Source organism: Pseudorca crassidens, chromosome 3 (genome assembly GCF_039906515.1).
Source record: "Pseudorca crassidens isolate mPseCra1 chromosome 3, mPseCra1.hap1, whole genome shotgun sequence".
Classification (NCBI taxonomy): Eukaryota; Metazoa; Chordata; class Mammalia; order Artiodactyla; family Delphinidae; genus Pseudorca; species Pseudorca crassidens.
This window is the reverse complement of record NC_090298.1, coordinates 135,411,835-135,429,772: the sequence shown is the minus strand read 5'-3', so window position 1 is coordinate 135,429,772 and position 17,938 is coordinate 135,411,835. Positions and strand designations below refer to the sequence as shown.

The window sequence follows — 17,938 nt, the reverse complement described above, 5'->3', positions numbered from 1 at the left end:
TTCTCAGTAAAGACAGAAATCACAGCGCTCCGAGATGTGTGGGAGGTTACTAGATGCTCATTAGTAGCTTTCAAATTGTGTGGCCTCAGGACCTCTTTCAAGACCCTACGTCTTAAAAATTATTGAGGACTCCAAATAACGTTTGTTTCTGTGGACTATATCTATCAATATTAACTGTATTAAAAATAAGGCTAAGAAATTTTAAAAATATTTATTAGTTCACTAAAAAATAATAAAACTCATTACATGTTACCATTAATAACATTTGTTTTTACATAGAAATAACTATTTTCCAAAACAAAAAATATTTAGTGGGAAGAATAGCATTGCTCCATGTTTTCTCAAAGCTCCTTAATTTCTGGTTTAATAGAATACAGCTGGGTTCTCAGATTTGCTTGTTCTCTTAGTGTGTTGCAATCTCACATGTCATGTAGCCTCTGGAAAACTCCATTGTATTTTCATGAGAGAAAGAGAGTAAAAGAAGCAAAGAACATCTTAGTATTATCATGAAAATGATTTTGACCTAGTGGACTCCCTGAAAGGGTCTCAGGGATCCCCAGGAGTCCCTGGACCACCATTTGAGAACTGTTGGCTTAGATCAAAGCCTTCTTTTTTTTTTGCGGTACGCGGGCCTCTCACTGTTGTGGCCTCTCCCGTTGCGGAGCACAGGCTCCGGACGCGCAGGCTCAGCGGCCATGGCTCACGGGCCTAGCCGCTCCGCGGCATGTGGGATCTTCCCGGACCGGGGCACGAACCCGCGTCCCCTGCATCGGCAGGCGGACTCTCAACCACTGCGCCACCAGGGAAAAAAGCCTTCCTTTTGAAGAGGAGAAAATGTGGCCATAGTCATAGAGCATGGTTCATTAATAGCAGAGCTGAGTCTCAATGTAATTTTTTTTTTTTATCCAAGTCACGTTGTTAAATAATGGCCTGTGTTCGTTTGTTCGGAGCTAGATTTAGTAATAGTCACACACCTGTTGGCTAATGTTCAGAATAGCTGGCTACCGTTGACGTTAGCTATAGGTTGGTTTTAGCTCAGAATCTTACCTTTCCCTCCTCATCCCAACACCCTCACTGACCACAGTTCTTGAAGACTGGATGGCCTGTAAGGGCAGGTCTGTGAGGTTGTGTGCTGTAAATATTTTGGTGGGACATGGGATGGGATGACTGGTATTTTTATGGCAGGATCTGAGATTCCTGAGCATGCAGAGAGACCCTGAGAGGTCTCTCTGGCTAGCGTCTTTGTCTGCCTTTCCCCTTCCACCCAAGGCAGTACCGTGATATTTGTGATAACACTGTTCTGAGTTAATGACTCTTACTCTACCCAGATCCCCCACAGGAAGAGGTGTCCAGCAACACAGGGTGCTCTGCATGTTATGGATCTAGTGAAACTTCCTGTAATGAGACAACCCGGAAATGTTATAAAGAAGAAAGATGTGTCAGTCTAATCGCAGAATTTAAGAATGGTATGTCATTTCCTTTTTATGGGACTTGAGTTTAAAACATGTCATGCCTTGGATCATAAATTCTGGATTAACAAAAAAGGCCTGGAGGAGGTTAGTAAGAAGAGGGAATAAGGTCAGGATGCCTTTGAGATAGTGAGGCTGTTAATGTAGCTTTGAGCTGGTTGCTATTTCTGCCACCTCAGTCCAGAGTTCATTCCTCCTGGGCTGTCGGTCTCTTGAACCCTGTTCTCTTATGGCTTGTAATCAAGCCAGGCTCGTTTAAGGGCATCATGTCACTCCTGACATTTATTTCTTTACTAGGGTGAGCTGTTCTGTAGGTATGGGTGGGTCTGACTTTTATTTCCTTTTATATGTATACTTCCCTTCTCTGCATGTCACTGAGAGGTATTGGATTATGACAGCTTGGGTCACCTGGAAGGAAGAGTCAAACGGGGCTTTAATATCCAACTAATTGAAAAAAGAACAACAACAACAACAAAATAAAAAAAAATCTATTTAACATTTTAGCCATGATCTATTCCCCTGTGGTGGTGGTGTACAACCAATACAGCATTTCATACTTAAAAAAAAGTCATTGTAAACTTGAAAATAAACAATACTGATGATTTCTCTCAAAAAAAAACCAACCAACTGTTCTTTTCTACAAAAGTAATTTGATATTAACCATTATGAGATACAAATTAACCATCATACAATATAAAACCAATAAATAAAAAAGAATTTTTTTTTTTTTTTTTTTTGCGGTACATGGGCCTCTCACTGTTGTGGCCTCTCCCGTTGCGGAGCACAGGCTCCGGACGCACAGGGCCAGCGACCACGGCCCACGGGCCCAGCCGCTCCGCAGCACGTGGGATCTTCCCGGACCGGAGCACAAACCCGTGTCCCCTGCATCGGCAGGCGGACTCTCAACCACTGCGCCACCTTTGACTTAATCTGAAAGCCAGATCAAAGCCATCATAAATGTAGGATTTTGTTTTTGTTTTTGCCCAAGCTGTATGACACAGGGAGATCTGCTTGGTGCTTTTTGTCCACCTAGAGGGGTGGGATAGGGAGGGTGGCAGGGAAACACAAGAGGGAAGGGATATGGGGATATATGTATATGTATAGCCGATTCACTTTGTTATAAAGCAGAAACTAACACACCATTGTAGAGCAATTATACTCCAATAAAGATGCTAAAAAAAAAATACTGTAGCCATGTGCCAGGCAAACACATCTTCCTAACACACTCTAATTCAACCTCCAGCACTGATATTTGCTCTAAAGCAGCAACGAATTACTTTCTTTACTGGGATGTGGAGGCTTCCCCCTCCTTCTCAGAGCACGTATGGAGTCAGTCTTGAACTCAAATTGCAGCCCTGCCTCTAACAAGTAGCCAGTCACCTCCTCCAGCCCCTTCCTCCCCTGTGAGCTGCCTCTCCTCCAGGGCTGTTTGACTTGCAGCCTACAGAGCAATACTGGCACATAGTAAGTACTCAGTAAAAGGTAGCTGCAATCACAATCACATCTTCTTTGCAAATTCCCTTGTCTTTTCCTAGGACCTGCACCTTAAAACGGGGTTAAACACATCACAACACAGATTTAGAGTTAAGACACAGGGGTCTCTCTGCATCCCCTCTGGCTGTTTTTCCCTCTTCTCAGGGAAAACTCAGGCAGAGAGAACTCAGGTCCAGAGAGGAGTGGGGATGGAAAGCAGAGCCTAGAAGAGGGGAGGCCAGGAGCAGGTCTGAAATGCTGACTCCCTCCTGGATTGAGAGCAGAGGACTACGGAGGGTCTGAGCCTGTCCCTGGATTTCACCACCTGCCAGCTACTCAGGAAAACACTGAAGAGTTCAGTCTCAGGTTCAGCTCTGGTCCTAACCCGTGGGCTCAGGTTCGCATCCACCTCCAGGAGCCTCGGTTTCCTCCAGGACTGATTTGGAAAGGGTATCTAGGCCCTCACCTCCACAGCCACTCTGCTATTACCATTTGGTGTTCTTGATCCTGGGCTCCTTCTTCCAAGCTCCTGTGTCAGGAGCAGACCTGTTTCAGCTCTTGCAGGTCATTGAGAAGACTGGGGAGGAAGGGCGAAGGGGCTGTGAAGTCCTTACTGTCTCTTTTGAATTCACAGAGATGAAGCTCGTGCTGAAAGGCTGCTCCAATGTCAGCAACTCCACCTGTGAGTTCCTGGCTACTGGAAATCGGACGGTTGGAGGAGTCACTTTCCTAAAGTTTGAGTGTGAAAACAGCTCCGATGCCTCCTCAACACCCACTCCCACTCCTCCAAGCTCCACCAGTGACACTGGCTCTAAAGTCTTCTTCACACCCTTGACCCTTGGCAGCCTTCTCCTGCTGAGGTTGCTGCTCTGAGATCTGCACCCTCAAACCCTCCCGTCCCCTGTTTAACTGCTCAGTGAGTAGCAGTAGCAGTCACAGCCTTCCAGGTAATGCCCTGTGATAGCCACATTATTCCTTATTATTAAAGCATTGATTCATTCAATGACCAAATCTGTGCTGATATGTTCTGGGCTGGGCTTCCTTCAAGCCACTGTCCAGCACCACTTCCCAGTTACTTGCCTTTGAAATCTTTGCACCTTTGTGTGTGGGCTCTCAGGACCTCCCTGATCCCTGTCTAATTTGCTTCTGAGAAGCAGACCCTTCCACCTTGCTGGCATCTTTTGCTTACAGCCCTGCACTTCTGGGGATCAACATGCCACTGTCCCCATCCTCACACTCGGGGTGGGGGGGCAGCCATAATGCCCTGTGTTGACCCCAGCACTGATATTTGGCTCTTCAGCAATTGAACTGGCTGTAGTCTCGGGCCCACAGTGACATTGTCTAGGACACTGTCACCACCAGACCCAAAGTGGGTGCACAGGGGTTGCTGAAAATTGTCAGATTCCCCTGCCTAACCTCCCAGGCAGGGGCATAATGCTGTCAGTGCCCTGCTGACTAGGTGTCTCTAAGCCTTGTGCAGAATGGAACATGGCTACAGAGGCCCAGCCCCTCCTCTCAGAGAACTACAATCAAAGGCAGAGTCCTCAACTCCACAGCAGATACCCAGGGAGCAAGAAAACCATTCAATCCAATATGCACAGAAGCCCAGTTTTAGTAAATAAGGGGGGCCTTGAGCTGGACTTGGAAGAATGGGGTTTTCTGTAATAAAAACTTTTAAAGGTGTAACCCAGTGTGGGTCTTTATTGTCCAGGCTTGCTGATGAAGATTAAGACCAAAGCCAACAGAAAGGCCATCTGATGGTAGCTCATCACCACATTCATTTTCATTTATTTATTTTAGTTTTTTTATTTTGAAATAATTTTAGATTTCTCAAAGAGTTTCAAAAATAGTTCAGAGAGTTCTAGTACCCCCTCACCCACCTTCCTCTTACATTCACATGTTACATAACCACACTGCAATTACTAAAACCAGGAAGTTAGCGTTGAAACCATACTGCTAACTAATAGACCTCATTTGACTTTTGCCAGTTTTCACTAATGTCCTTTCTCTGGTCCAGGATCCAATTCTTTGCATTTAGTTGTTATGTCTCCTCAGTCTCCCACACTCTGTGACAGTTCTGGAGTATTTATTTTATTGACCAGTTTTTCAGAAATTTGAGCTTGTCTGAAGTTTTCTTAGGGTAAGATTGAGGCTATATCTTTTTGGCAAGAATCCCACAGAAATGATGTGTCTTGTAGCCTTGCATGAAATGGAACATGGGTACAGAGCCCCAGTGCATCTTATCAGGAGTTACATGATGTTGATATGTCATATCAACTGGTGATGTTAATCTTGATTGCTTGGTTAAGGTCATATCTGCCAGGTTTCTCCACTATAGAGTTACTGTTTTTCTCCTTTGCAACTAAAAATAAGCTAAGGTGTGCTGCTGTAACAAATAGATCTTAGTAAAAAAAAACCCAAAAACATCGGGGTTTAATACAAGGAAAGTTGATTTCTCAGTTATTTAAACCCATATAGATGTTCCTGACTGGGCAGCTGTCCTGGGCAGCTCCCCTCTGAGAGTGAGGAAGGGGCCAGACTCCTTCTATTCCACGGTTCTCCCATCCTCTGGGATTCTTGGGCTCTTAGTTAATGGTTCTGCATCCAGCTTGCTGACATGCAGAGAGTCTAGAGGACCATGCAGCATGCCCCAGGGGCCAGGCCTCAATTACATGGCCTGGGAGGAAGTAGTTTATCCACATGCACCTTGCAGGATCAAGGTGCCAGGATCAGAGCCAGTATGGCTTGGTGGTAAGGGGCATGGCCTCTAGATCCAGAGGCATAGCTTCAAATTCCAGGCCTGGAACTTTGGGCAACAGATGTCATCTCTCTGTGCCTCAGTTTCCCACTACTACTAGAGAGATAGTGATAATGCCTGATGCCTGCGGTTGTAAGAGCTGCCAACATAGTTCCCCTTGTCAAGGAGTAAATACTGGTCTATGCAGATGACTCCAGTTTGAAAGCAGCTCTCCCCATCCTCTAGGGAGAGGGTGGACTACCAGAAAGAGTGAAGAGTGCAGCCCTGGCCCACTTCCCTCAGACCATGCTGACCTCACCAAAGTTATAGCTGCTTCTGTGTCTCAGGATTCCCTCTCCCTTTTCATCCCCTCCCCAGATCTCTATGGCTGCTGCCACCATGACTGCACAGGCCACAGCACAGCTTGCTTACATCTTCACGTGGCTGCTGACTCCAGGCAGCCAAGGGCACCACCAGAGCTGACCTGTTCTTAGAACCTCCTGGAAGTTCCCCCGCTCAGGCTCGATGAGAAGAAGTGGTACTTTGGGGGAACTGCAAAGAGTCACACAGGAATGGAAATCAGGGCTGAGGACTGGGAAGGCAGCTGGAAGGTGAGCAGGGCTAGATCCCAGGAGGTTCCACACATTGGAAAGACTTGGGCTTTAGACCGAGGGCTGAAAAGGGCCACGGCAGAGGTAAGCACAGAAGTAGGAGTAGGATTGGTTTTCCATCCTGGGAGGTTCTCAGACTGTAGGGTGCAGGTAGAAAGACAGCAGAAAGACAGTACAGGGAGGGAGTTTAAATGGAGAAGTAGTAGGGACATGCCCAGGGCAAATGCTCTGTCCTGCTGCTGTAATTGAGAGTAATTCACACCATTCTATGCACTTCTGTTTGCACTGTTGGCTCCTGCCTCCTCACCCAGAGTAGGGACCAGGGCAGAGCACCACTCCTGCTCAATGTCTACATTCCTTTCCTTGGCTGTCCACACTTAACTCTGGATTCCTGTCTTCTGGGCAGGGTCTAGGACTTCCCACCCAGATAAAGCCCTTTGCTGCCAATTCTTCCTTAGTCCCAGCCTGGGCTCCAGCATAAACCCTGTATCTGAGGAGGTCCACAGAATTCTATACTCACATTGTACAGTTGGACAAATCATGAATCACTGATTTTCACAGCTCTTTACAGTTGGTAAAGCTCTTTTGCCCAGGTTATTTTATTTTTTTTAGAATTAGCTTCATTCATATATTGTATGATTTACATACAATAAAATGTACGTGTACCAACTAATGAGTTTTGACAAATGTGCCCATGTAACCACTCCTCCAGTCAAGATATAGAAGCCCTCTCCCCTCAGACCCCCAAGGTCCCCCACTCTCCTTGGAATCCACTCTACTCCAGCCCCAGGTTCCCACCTGCATCTCCACTGTCCCAACCTGGAAGTGACAGGCAGCTCTTCTGCTCATATTCCATTGAGCTGAGCTGCTATTTGGCACCACCTGGACACAAGGCTATGGGCAACATAGGCTCTGGGGAGGTCAGTTCTTCCCAGCAACAACTCCCCCGCCATGGAAGAGGGAGGTCAGGGGACTGTTTCCACTAGGTTCCAAGCCCTTCCACCCTGTCCTCCTCTCCCCACCCCACTCATTTCCTGGGCCAGGAAGACAGAAGGAGGGTGTGGGGTTCTCTTTTTTGTGGACTGGATATAGCAACTGTCAACTGAAAGAAAATGCACAACCTAAAAGCTGAGAATTATGTTTTATTGGGCAGACTTACTGAGGACTTAAGCCTGGGATACAGCCTGTCAGATCTCTCTGAGGGACTGTTCCAAAGAGATAAGGGATCACCTACAAATTAGCACTTGCCATCTACCTTTACAAGGATCAAATTATGAGCTGCTGCAGCTGCTGACCTTCAACATACCCTGAAAGGAGTTCAGTGTAGAGATCAGGAATGAGGCCCTCTGTACTCTGGAAAAGCTGGCAGAACAAGTCTTCAGAGAGTTAGATATTTTCAAGAGACGATTTTATGAGCCCAATTCTTGTATCTCCTCATAACCAGAAAAGCACTAAAATCCTTCATGGTGACGTCTGCTCCTTGTCACCAGCAGTGACCTTCATGGGACCAGCAGAAAGCTTCTGAAAAAACTATGTGCTTGATTGCACATGCTTCCCCTTCACCAAAATCACATATATATTGACCTTCCCCCCACCTCTTGGGAGCAGCTCCTCAGAGCTATATGAAATGCTGTCTCCTGGGCTATAGTCCTCATTTTGGGCCCAGTAAAACTTAACTCACAACTCTCACGTTGTGCATTTTTTTCAGTCGACAGGGAAGAGCCAAGATATATTGGAGTTTTTGCTGAAATAAAACTGTGTAGTGGGACATCAAAAGATTGCTGCTAATCACAAAAAAACAGACATCTCAAGTTAATGATTTTACTGCTTTTCTACGTATGGGAAGATGCAACAGTCTGGGCTCACTGAAATTATCCCTTTGATATGCACCTTAACTATCTAAGGCCAGAATCCTCTTTTTCTCCCTCCTGAATTCCCCTCAGGATACACTATGGCGGGGTGGCGTGGTGGGGATGGGGAGAAGGGTGGGTGCAGTGGCTGATGGCTTTATGGTCACAACATCCTTTGTTAACTGAAGTGGCAGGCAATATTCTTTGTTCACACACCTCTCAGTTGAACTACCATCTGAACTAGATCTTCAAATAATTCTTGATCTGAAATATGAACTGAACCAAAGCTAAAACCACTAATCACTATGAATCTTTTCAATATCTGTTTTTAACTGGATGAGTGAATATGCCCCAGGGGACTGTGAGAAGAATGCTGGTCTTGATATATTCTGCAGGGGCCTTAAGCATCCAAGTGTGACTGTAGATGTGAGCATGGGAGTGAGGAAGGTTGAGAGAAGGGAGGACCCAAGCAAGATGGGCAGTGGGCTCAGGACATTGTTGCTCTTATGCTGGGGAGACCAGCTACTTGGATCAAGTAATTCCAGGGATTCTGGTGTACCCAAAAGTGCTCCCATCAGGGGTGGAGTCAAGATGGTGGCAGGGGAGGATGTGGAGGTCCCATCTCCCCACACCTAGGGCACCTGCTGGACACTGGTGAGGGACCACAACACCCAAGGAGATGGTAGTAACCCCCAAGCAACTGGGTAGGATGAGGGGGGAGTGAGGGGAGAGAAGAAGTGGAGGCTGGACAGGACAAGCAAGCGCCCCTGAGGGGTAGCTGAGAGGGGGGAGGCGTTCCCATGCCTGGAGGGACCCTCAGGGGCTTGGAGGATTATGGGGGAGTGTGCCTAGCATCTCCCCTGCCCAGTCAGGCCCCAGGAAGCCTGCAGGGCTCCTGGGCCGGGTCCTCCGCCCTCAGAGGCCCCTTCCAGGACGCACTGGTCCTAGGGGCATAGGAGGGAGGCAGGGGAAGAAGAGGAGAGGCGGATGGTGGGGGGGGCTCTCTGGGATTGGAGGATCAGGGGAGGTGCAGAGGGTGTTTCCCCCACCCACTCAGACCCCAGGAAGCCTGCTGTGCTCCTGGGCCTGGTCCTCTGTCCTCTGAGGCCCCCTCAGCTGTGGGGATCCTAAGGGTGTAGGAGAGAGGGAAGAGGGGGTAAGAGGAGGAGAGGTGGGCAGCAGGGACCATGTGGGGTCAGGGGATCAGGGGAGGTGCCTTGGGCATTTCCCCCACCCACTTGGCCCTGGGAAGCCTGCTGGGCTCCTGGACCTGGTCCTCTCCCCTCCAAGGCCAGAGGCACACCTGGTTCCCTCTGGCTGCATTGAGCTTAAGCCCCACCCCCACCCCCTCAGGGCCTTTTCTGGCCCTGTGGGTCCTAAGCATAGGCCCCATCCACCACCTAAATCCTACCCCTACTTAAGCCCCGCCTCCCCACCCCCCACAGCCAAGGCCTTTTTCCCTGCTTTTTTTTTCTTTTTCTTTTCTTTTTTTACTATTGTGGTTCTGTTTTACATTCCAGTTGTTGTTTCATCTATCTATCTATCTATATATATATATGTTTTATTCTTTCTAACATACATGTTTGCTTTCTAATTTAATTTAATTTTTTACTTTTGTTATTGTTCTCCTTTTCTTTTTTTTTTTTTGCTGCCCCGTGCACCTTGTGGGATCTTGGCTTACAAGCCTGGGGCTGGGCCAGAGCTACTGCAGTGGGAGCTCTGAGTCTGAACCACTGGACTAACAGAGAACCTCAGAGCCCAGTGAATATTCACTGGAGTGAGGTCTCCTGGAGGTCCTCATCTTGGCACCAAGACCCAGCTCTACCCAACAGCCTACAAACTCCAGTGCTGGAAACCTCAGGCCAAACAACCAACAAGACAGGAACACAATCCCACCCACCAAAAAAAAAAAAAAAAAAAAGAGATGACAAAAATTATGTCACAGATGAAGGAGCAAGGTAAAAACCTACAAGACCAAATAAATGAAGAGGAAATAGGCAACCTACCTGAAAAAGAATTCAGAGTAATGATAGTAAAGATGATCTAGAATCTCCGAAACAGAATGGAGGCACAGATTGAGAAAATACAAGAAAAGTTTAACTAAGATCTAGAAGAACTAAAGAACAAACAAACAGAGATGAACAACACAATAACTGAAATGAAAAATACACTAGAAGGAATCAATAACAGAATAACTGAGACAGAAGAACGAATACATGAGCTGGATGACAGAATGGTGGAAATAACTGCCGAGGAGCAGAATAAAGAAAAAAGAATGAAAAGAATTGAAGACAATAACAGAGACCTCTGGGACAACACTAAACACACCAACATTTGAATTATAGGGGTCCCAGAAGAAGAAGAGAAAAAGAAGGGGTCTGAGAAAATATTTGAAGAGATTATAGTGGAAAACTTCCCTAACATGGGAAAGGAAATAGGTGTGCAATTCCAGAAAGTGCAGAGTCCCATTCAGGATAAATCCTAGGAAAAACACACCAAGACACATATTAATCAAACTAACAAAAATTAAATACAAAGAAAAAATATTAAAAGCAGCAAAGGAAAAGCAAAATATAACATACAAAGGAATCCCAATGAGGTTTTGAGCTGATTTTCAGCAGAAACTCTGCAGATCAGAAGGTAGTAGCAGGATATACTTAAAGTGATGAAAGAGAAAAACCTACAACCAAGATTATTATACCCAGCAAGGATCTCATTCAGATTTGACAGAGAAATCAAAAGCTTTTCAGACAAGCAAAAACTAAGAGAATTCAGCACCTCCAAACCAGATTTACAACAAATGCTAAAGGAACTTCTCTAGGCATGAAACACAAGAGAAGAAAAAGACCCACAAAAGCAAACCCAAAACAATTAAGAAAATGGTAATAGGAACATACATATCAATAATAACCTTGAATGTAAACGGATTAAGTGATCCAAGCAAAAGACACAGACTGGCTGAATGGATAAAAAACAAGACCCATATATATGCTGTCTACAAGAGACCCACTTCAGACCTAGGGACACAAACAGACTGAAAGTGAAGGGATGGAAAAAGATATTACATGCAAATGGAAATCAAAAGAAAGCTGGAGTAGCAATACTTGTATCCGATAAAATAGACTTTAAAATAAAGCCTGTTACAAGAGATAAGGAAGGACACTACATAATGATCAATGGATCAATCCAAGAAGAAGATATAACAATTGTAAATATTTATGCACCCAATGTAGGAGCACCTCAACACATAAGGCAAATGCTAACAACCATGAAAGGGGAAATTGACAGTAACACAATAACAGTAGGGGACTTTAACACTCCACTTACACCAATGGTCAGATCATCCAAACAGAAAATAAATAAGGAAACACAAGCTTTAAATGACATAATAGACCAGATAGATTTAATTTATATTTATAGGACATTCCACCTGAAAGTGGCAGAATACACTTTCTTCTCAAGTGCACATGGAACATTCTCCAGTATAGATCACATATTGGGTCACAAATAAGGTCTCGGAAAATTTAACAAAATTGAAATCCTATCAAGCATCTTTTCTGACCACAACACTATGAATTGGAAATCAATTACAGGGAAAAAACCTGTAAAAAACACAAATACATGGAGGCTAAAGAGTGTGCTACTAAATAACCAAGAGATCACCAAAGAAATCAATGAAGAAAAAGAAAATACATAGAAACTAATGACAATGAAAACAAGATGACCAAAAACCTAGGGGATGCAGCAAAAACAGTTATAAGAGGGAAGTTTAGAGCAGTTCAATCTCACCTCAAGAAACAAGAAAAAACTTAAATAAATAATCTAACCTTACACCTAAAGCAACTAGAACAAGAAGAACAAAGAAAACCCAAAATGAGTATAAGGAAAGAAATCATAAAGATCAGAGCAGAAATAAATGAAATAGAAATGAAGAAAACAATAGCAAAACTCAGTAAATCTAAAAGTTGGTCCTTTGAGGAGATAAACAAAATTGATAAACCTTTAGCCAGACTCATCAAGAATAAAAGAGAGAGGACGCAGATCAATAAAATTAGAAATGAAAAAGGAGAAATAACAACTGACACCGCAGAAATACAAAGGATTATAAGAGCCTACTAAAAACAACTATATGCCAATAAAATGGACAAATTCTTGAAAAGGTACAATTTTCCAAGATGGAACCAGGAAGAATTAGAAAATATAAAAAGGCTTATCACAAGTAATGCAACAGAAACTGTAATTAAAAATCATCCAACAAACAAAAGTCCAGGACAAGATGGCTTCACAGGCAAATTCTATCAAACGTTTAGAGAATTAACACCTATCCTTCTCAAACTCTTCCAAAAAACTGGAGAGGAGGAACACTGCCAAATTCGTTCTATGAAGCCACCATCACCTGGATACCAAATCAGACAAAGACATCACACAAAAAAAGAAAATTACAGGCTAATATCACTGATGAACATAGATGCAAAAATCCTCAGCAAAATACTAGCAAACAGAATCCAACAACACATTAAAAGGATCTTACACCATGATCAAGTGAGATTTATCCCAGGAATGCAAGGATTCTTTAATATATGCAAATCAATCGATGTGATACACCATATTAAAAAATTAAGGAAAAAAACACATATGATCATCTCAAGAGATGCAGAAAAAGCTTTTGCCAAAATTCAACACCCATTTATGATAAAAACTCTCCAGAAAATTGGTATAGAGGGAACCTACCTCAACATAATAAAGATCATATATGACAAACCCACAGCAAACATCATACTCAATGGTGAAAAACTGAAAGCATTTCCTCTAAGATCAGGAATGAGACAAGGATGTCCACTCTCACCACTATTATTCAACATAGTTTTGGAATTCCAGCCACGGCAATCAGAGAAGAAAAAGAAATAAAAGGAATCCAAATTGGAAAAGAAGAAGTAAAACTGTCACTGTTTGCAGATGACATGATACTATACGTAGAGATTCCTAAAAATGTCACCAGAAAACTACTAGAACTAATCAATGAATTTGGTAAAGTTGCAGGATACAAAATTAATGCACAGAAATCTCTTGCATTCCTATACACTAATGATGAAAAATCTGAAAGAGAAATTATGGAAACACTCCCATTTACCATTGCAACACAAAGAATAAAATACTTAGGACTAAACCTACTTTAGTAGGCAAAAGACTTGTACTCAAAAAATTATAAAACACTGATGAAAGAAATCAAAGGTGACATAAACAGATGGAGAAATTTATCATGTTCTTGGATTAGAAGAATCAATATTGTAAAAATGACTACACTATCCAAAGCAATCTACAGATTCAATGCAATCCCTATCAAACTACCAATGGCATTCTTCATAGAATTAGAACAAAAATTTTACAGTTTGTATGGAAACACAAAAGACCCCGAATAGCCAAAGCAACCTTGAGAAAGGAAAATGGAGCTGGGGGAATCAGGCTCCCTGACTTCAAAGTATATTACAAAGCTACAGCAATCAAGACTGTATGGTATTGGCACAAAAACAGAAATACAGATCACTGGTACAGGGTGGAAATCCCAGAGATAAACCCACATACATATGGTCACCTAATTTATGACAAAGGAGGCAAGAACATACAATGGAGAAAAGACAGCCTCTTCAATAAGTGGTGCTGGGAAAACTGGACAGCTACATGTAAAAGGATGAAATTAGAACATTCTCTAACATGATACACAAAAATAAACTCAAAATGGATTTAAGAGCTAAATGTAAGATCAGAAACTATAAAACTCTTAGAGGAAAACATAGGAAAAAGCACTCTTTGACATAAACCACCATAAGTTATTTTTTGACCCACCTCCTAGAGTAATGAAAATAAAAACAAAAATAGACAAATGGGACCTAATGAAACTTAAAAGCTTTTGCACAGCAGAGGAAACTATAAACAAGATGCGAAGACAACTCTCAGAGTGGAAGAAAATATTTGCAAATTAAGCAACAAACAAAGGGTTAATCTCCTAATTATACAAACAGCTCATGGAGCTCAATATAAAAAAAAAATCCAATTAAGAAATGGGCAGAAGATCTAAATAGACATTTCACCAAAGAAGACATACAGATGGCCAAGAGGCACATGAAAATATACTCAACATCACTAATTATTAGAGAAATGTAAATCAAAACTACAATGAGGTATCACCTCACACCGGTCAGAATGGCCATCATCAAAAAATCTACAAACAATAAATGCTGGAGAGGGTATGGAGAAAAGGGAACCCTTCTGCACTGTTGGTGGGAATGTAAATTGATACAGCCACTATGGAGAACAGTATGGAGGTTCTTTAAAAAGGTAAAAATAGAACTATCATATGACTCAGCTATCCCACTCCTGGGCATATGCCCTGAGAAAACCATAATTCAAAAGGACACATGTACCCCAATGTTCATTGCAGCACAATTTACAATAGCCAGATCATGGAAACAACCTAAATGTCCAACAATAGATGAATGGGTAAAGAAGATGTGGTACATATATACAATGGAATATTACTCAGTCATAAAAAGGAACGAAACTGGGTCATTTGTGGAGATGTGGATGGACCTAGAGTCTGTAATACAGAGTGAAGTAAGCCAGAAAGAGAAAAACAAATATCATATATTAACACATATATGTGGAATCCAGAAAAATGGTACAGATGAACCTATTTGTAGGGCAGGAATAGAGACGTAGATGTAGAGAACAGACATGTGGACACAGAGGGGGAAGGGGAGAGTGGGACAAATTGGGAGATTAGTTTTGACATAAATACACTACCATGTGTAAAATAGATAGGTAGTGGGAACCTGCTGTATACAGGGAGCTCAGCTCAGTGCTCTGTGACAACTAGATGGGTGGGATTTGGGGTTGGGAGTGATGTCCAAGAGGGAGGGGATATAGGTATACATATAGCAGATTCACTTCATTGTACAGCAGAAACTAACAAAATATTGTAAAGGAATTTTGCTCCAATAAAAAAAAACAACAATGTTCAAACAAAAGAGTGCTCCCATCAGCCAAGTTACCAAGAGAAGTAAGGTCAAGCACAGCATCCCAGGAAAGGGAATAGTGACCAGTTGGATCTCTGATGCCAGGGTCTCACAGTGAATCATTCCCAGAAGTGGTTTTCCATTATTATTTTTTATTGAAGTATAGTTGATGTACAATATTATGTAAGTTACAGGTGTACAATGTAGTGATTCACAATTCCAAAAGGATGAGGTGGGTGGACTTCCTTGAACATAAACCCTGAAGCTGGAGGTAGGTCCCTGACCCTGGCTTCAGAGGTGGAAGTCATATGTAGATTAATAGTGGTGGCAGGGCTTGGCTGACACAGAGAAAGCAGGGTCCCCTGCTGCCCATATTTCCCCAGGGACTGTCACAGTCTCAAATGCAGCCACTCTCTTGGTGCTAAGAGCCACCTATTTCCCATGAACTAATTGTAATGACCATCACTTTACACCTTATTGGAGATGCTACCTAGATGTGGAGATTGTGAGGAAGTTGAACCAGATGGTAGGTGAGAAAACGAGCAAGAGTCTGTGACAGAGGTAGATATGAAGACTAAATCAGGGGATCGAGGGTCCCTGAGACACACCAATAAGCCCAGACCCCACTTCTGTGTGATTTGGCATCAACTCAATATCAGAAGCCACAAGGATGGTAACAGTGGTGATGATACCGAAGTCAAAGCTCCCTCTGAGCAGCTGGCTTTGTGTCACACTTTATTTTCAGGAGGTAGGGTATTATTTGTCCAGCTGAGCAGACTGAGACTTGCAAAGGCCAGATGCCTTACACACAGCTATCTACATAGGTCCTGGGATCGGATCAAGTTCTCCCTGACCACGAAAATCGAAAGTCAAGGAAGAGCCAAGGTGAGCTTACTGCTTTCTTACTGACTGGGTGTGGGTGGCTGGGTTCCTGAGCAAGTCGACTCTCCTGGCTTCAGGATCCCTCAGATTCCTTCCCATCTGTGTCCCTTTAGAACGTTATATCCACGGTGAGGGCTTGGGTTCAGGCATCATCCTCTTCAGGCTTCAAGGCGGGTGTGAAGGGGCAACAGAGATCTTGGAAGAACTTGAGGTCTCAAGTGAGCACACTGGCCTGGGAGCCTGGACAAGGCCAAGCTTCTTCCTCAACTGAGGGGCCGGCTTGAGACCCAGTGTCCCTGCCCTGGGGCACTCAGTCCTGGTGTCGGCTAAGAGCATACTCCCAGCTGTCTTTCTTCCTGCCTTCAGCTCTTCGTTTCACTTTTTGCCTTTTTTCTTGGAGTTCACTGTGTAATTTGTGTTCCCCCAGCCCATCTCACTTGCTTCCACTTTCTTCCCCTCTGAACTGGACACAGAACAGAACTAAAGTTTAACTTTTTCATTTCTTAAAATGAATAATTTCTATGGTTTCTCTGTAAATTATTTACTGTTTTATCTGGATGAATTAAGCTTTTATTTGTTTGTTTGCTTGTTTATTATGTATTTTCCTCCTGAGGGTCAGAGACCTTCTTGGCAAAAGGATTCTCTGTCCCCCCACCCAAACACCACCCCTTTTGAGACCCAAGCACACCCGGGAGCATGGAAATGGTTCAGGCTGAGCTACAGAGGGTTTGTGCTCTGCTTGAGGGCCCAGGGTGCCCTTCCAGAAGAAGCCTGTCTGCACTTTGGAGGGGGCACAGTCCCCATCAGTGAAGGACCTCCTTGGGGACTGAGGCCTCTCTTGGACCTGTCTTTTGTCCAGGGCACCCTATCTGGTCATCTTGGATTCATAGACACCAACCAGTTAAGAGCAGCCCACACAGAGCAGCCTATTATAAATTACTTTTCTGCAACTTTGATTTTCTCACCTCACAATATATCCTGGAAATCGCTCTGCACTTGTTCATGGAGTCTCCCATCCTGTTCTAGGGGTGCTCAGGATTCCAGAGTGTGTCTTTTTAACCTCTTCATGCTGTATGGGCATTTAGGTTGTTCCAATATTTTGAAATCACAATGTTTCAATGAATACCTTTGTCCATATGTATTTTTATATTGCTAGAGGTACATCTTCAGGGTAGATTCCTGGAAGTGAGTCAAAGAAATGTAACTGCATATAATAGTTTCGTTAGGTTTACTGAATTCTGCTCTTGAAGTGCTGTGTTATTCTGCCTCCTCACCAGCAGTTTATGAGGGGATATGTTTCACCACGGCCTCACCAAAGAATGTGTTGTCTTACATTTTAATGTTTGCTAGTCTACAGGTGAGAAATAGTATCTCAGTGATGTTTTGTTTGTTTGTTTGTTTGTTTTTGCGGTACGTGGGCCTCTCACTGCTGTGGCCTCTCCCGTTGCGGAGCACAGGCTCCGGACGCGCAGGCTCAGCGGCCATGGCTCATGGGCCCAGCCGCTCCACGGCATGTGGGATCCTCCCGGACCGGGGCACGAACCCGTGTCCCCTGCATCAGCAGGCGGACTTCCAACCACTGCGCCACCAGGGAAGCCCCTCAGTGGTATTTTGATGTGCATTTCTCTAATTATGGAGTTGGATGAATATTTTTTCAAATGTTTAAAGACCACTAAGATTTTATATAGATCTCACATATTTTGTCCATTCATGTCCTTTTTCTACTTTTCTAGGAAATTTTGTTTCTTTGTTTTTAAATTGTTTTTTTCATTTTGATTTAATAGGTGCAGAAACAAATTTTATAATAATATCAGGAGTATATCTTTCACTTCTAAGTTTACAAAAGTACAGTACATATTTTATCTCATTCAATCTTCATAAGATGATTGTGATATACAATTAA

The 17,938-nt window shown here is 43.5% G+C and overlaps 1 protein-coding gene across 4 annotated transcripts in view; it reads left to right on the top strand.

The window, feature by feature from the left end:
* Positions 1 to 4,628, top strand: part of LYPD8 (LY6/PLAUR domain containing 8) — a 37,172-nt gene extending 32,544 nt beyond the window's left edge. For 2 of the 4 annotated variants that reach the window (XM_067732425.1, XM_067732424.1), the window contains exons 5-6: positions 1,329 to 1,466; positions 3,577 to 4,628. In XM_067732425.1, the coding sequence (XP_067588526.1) occupies positions 1,329 to 1,466; positions 3,577 to 3,815 (377 nt within the window). In that variant the 3' untranslated portion in view covers positions 3,816 to 4,628. Of the gene's footprint in view, positions 1 to 1,328; positions 1,467 to 2,256; positions 2,429 to 3,576 lie in introns of all 4 variants that reach the window. The other 2 variants (XM_067732426.1, XM_067732427.1) reach the window with 2 other exon arrangements.
* Positions 4,629 to 17,938: the final 13,310 nt, after the last annotated feature.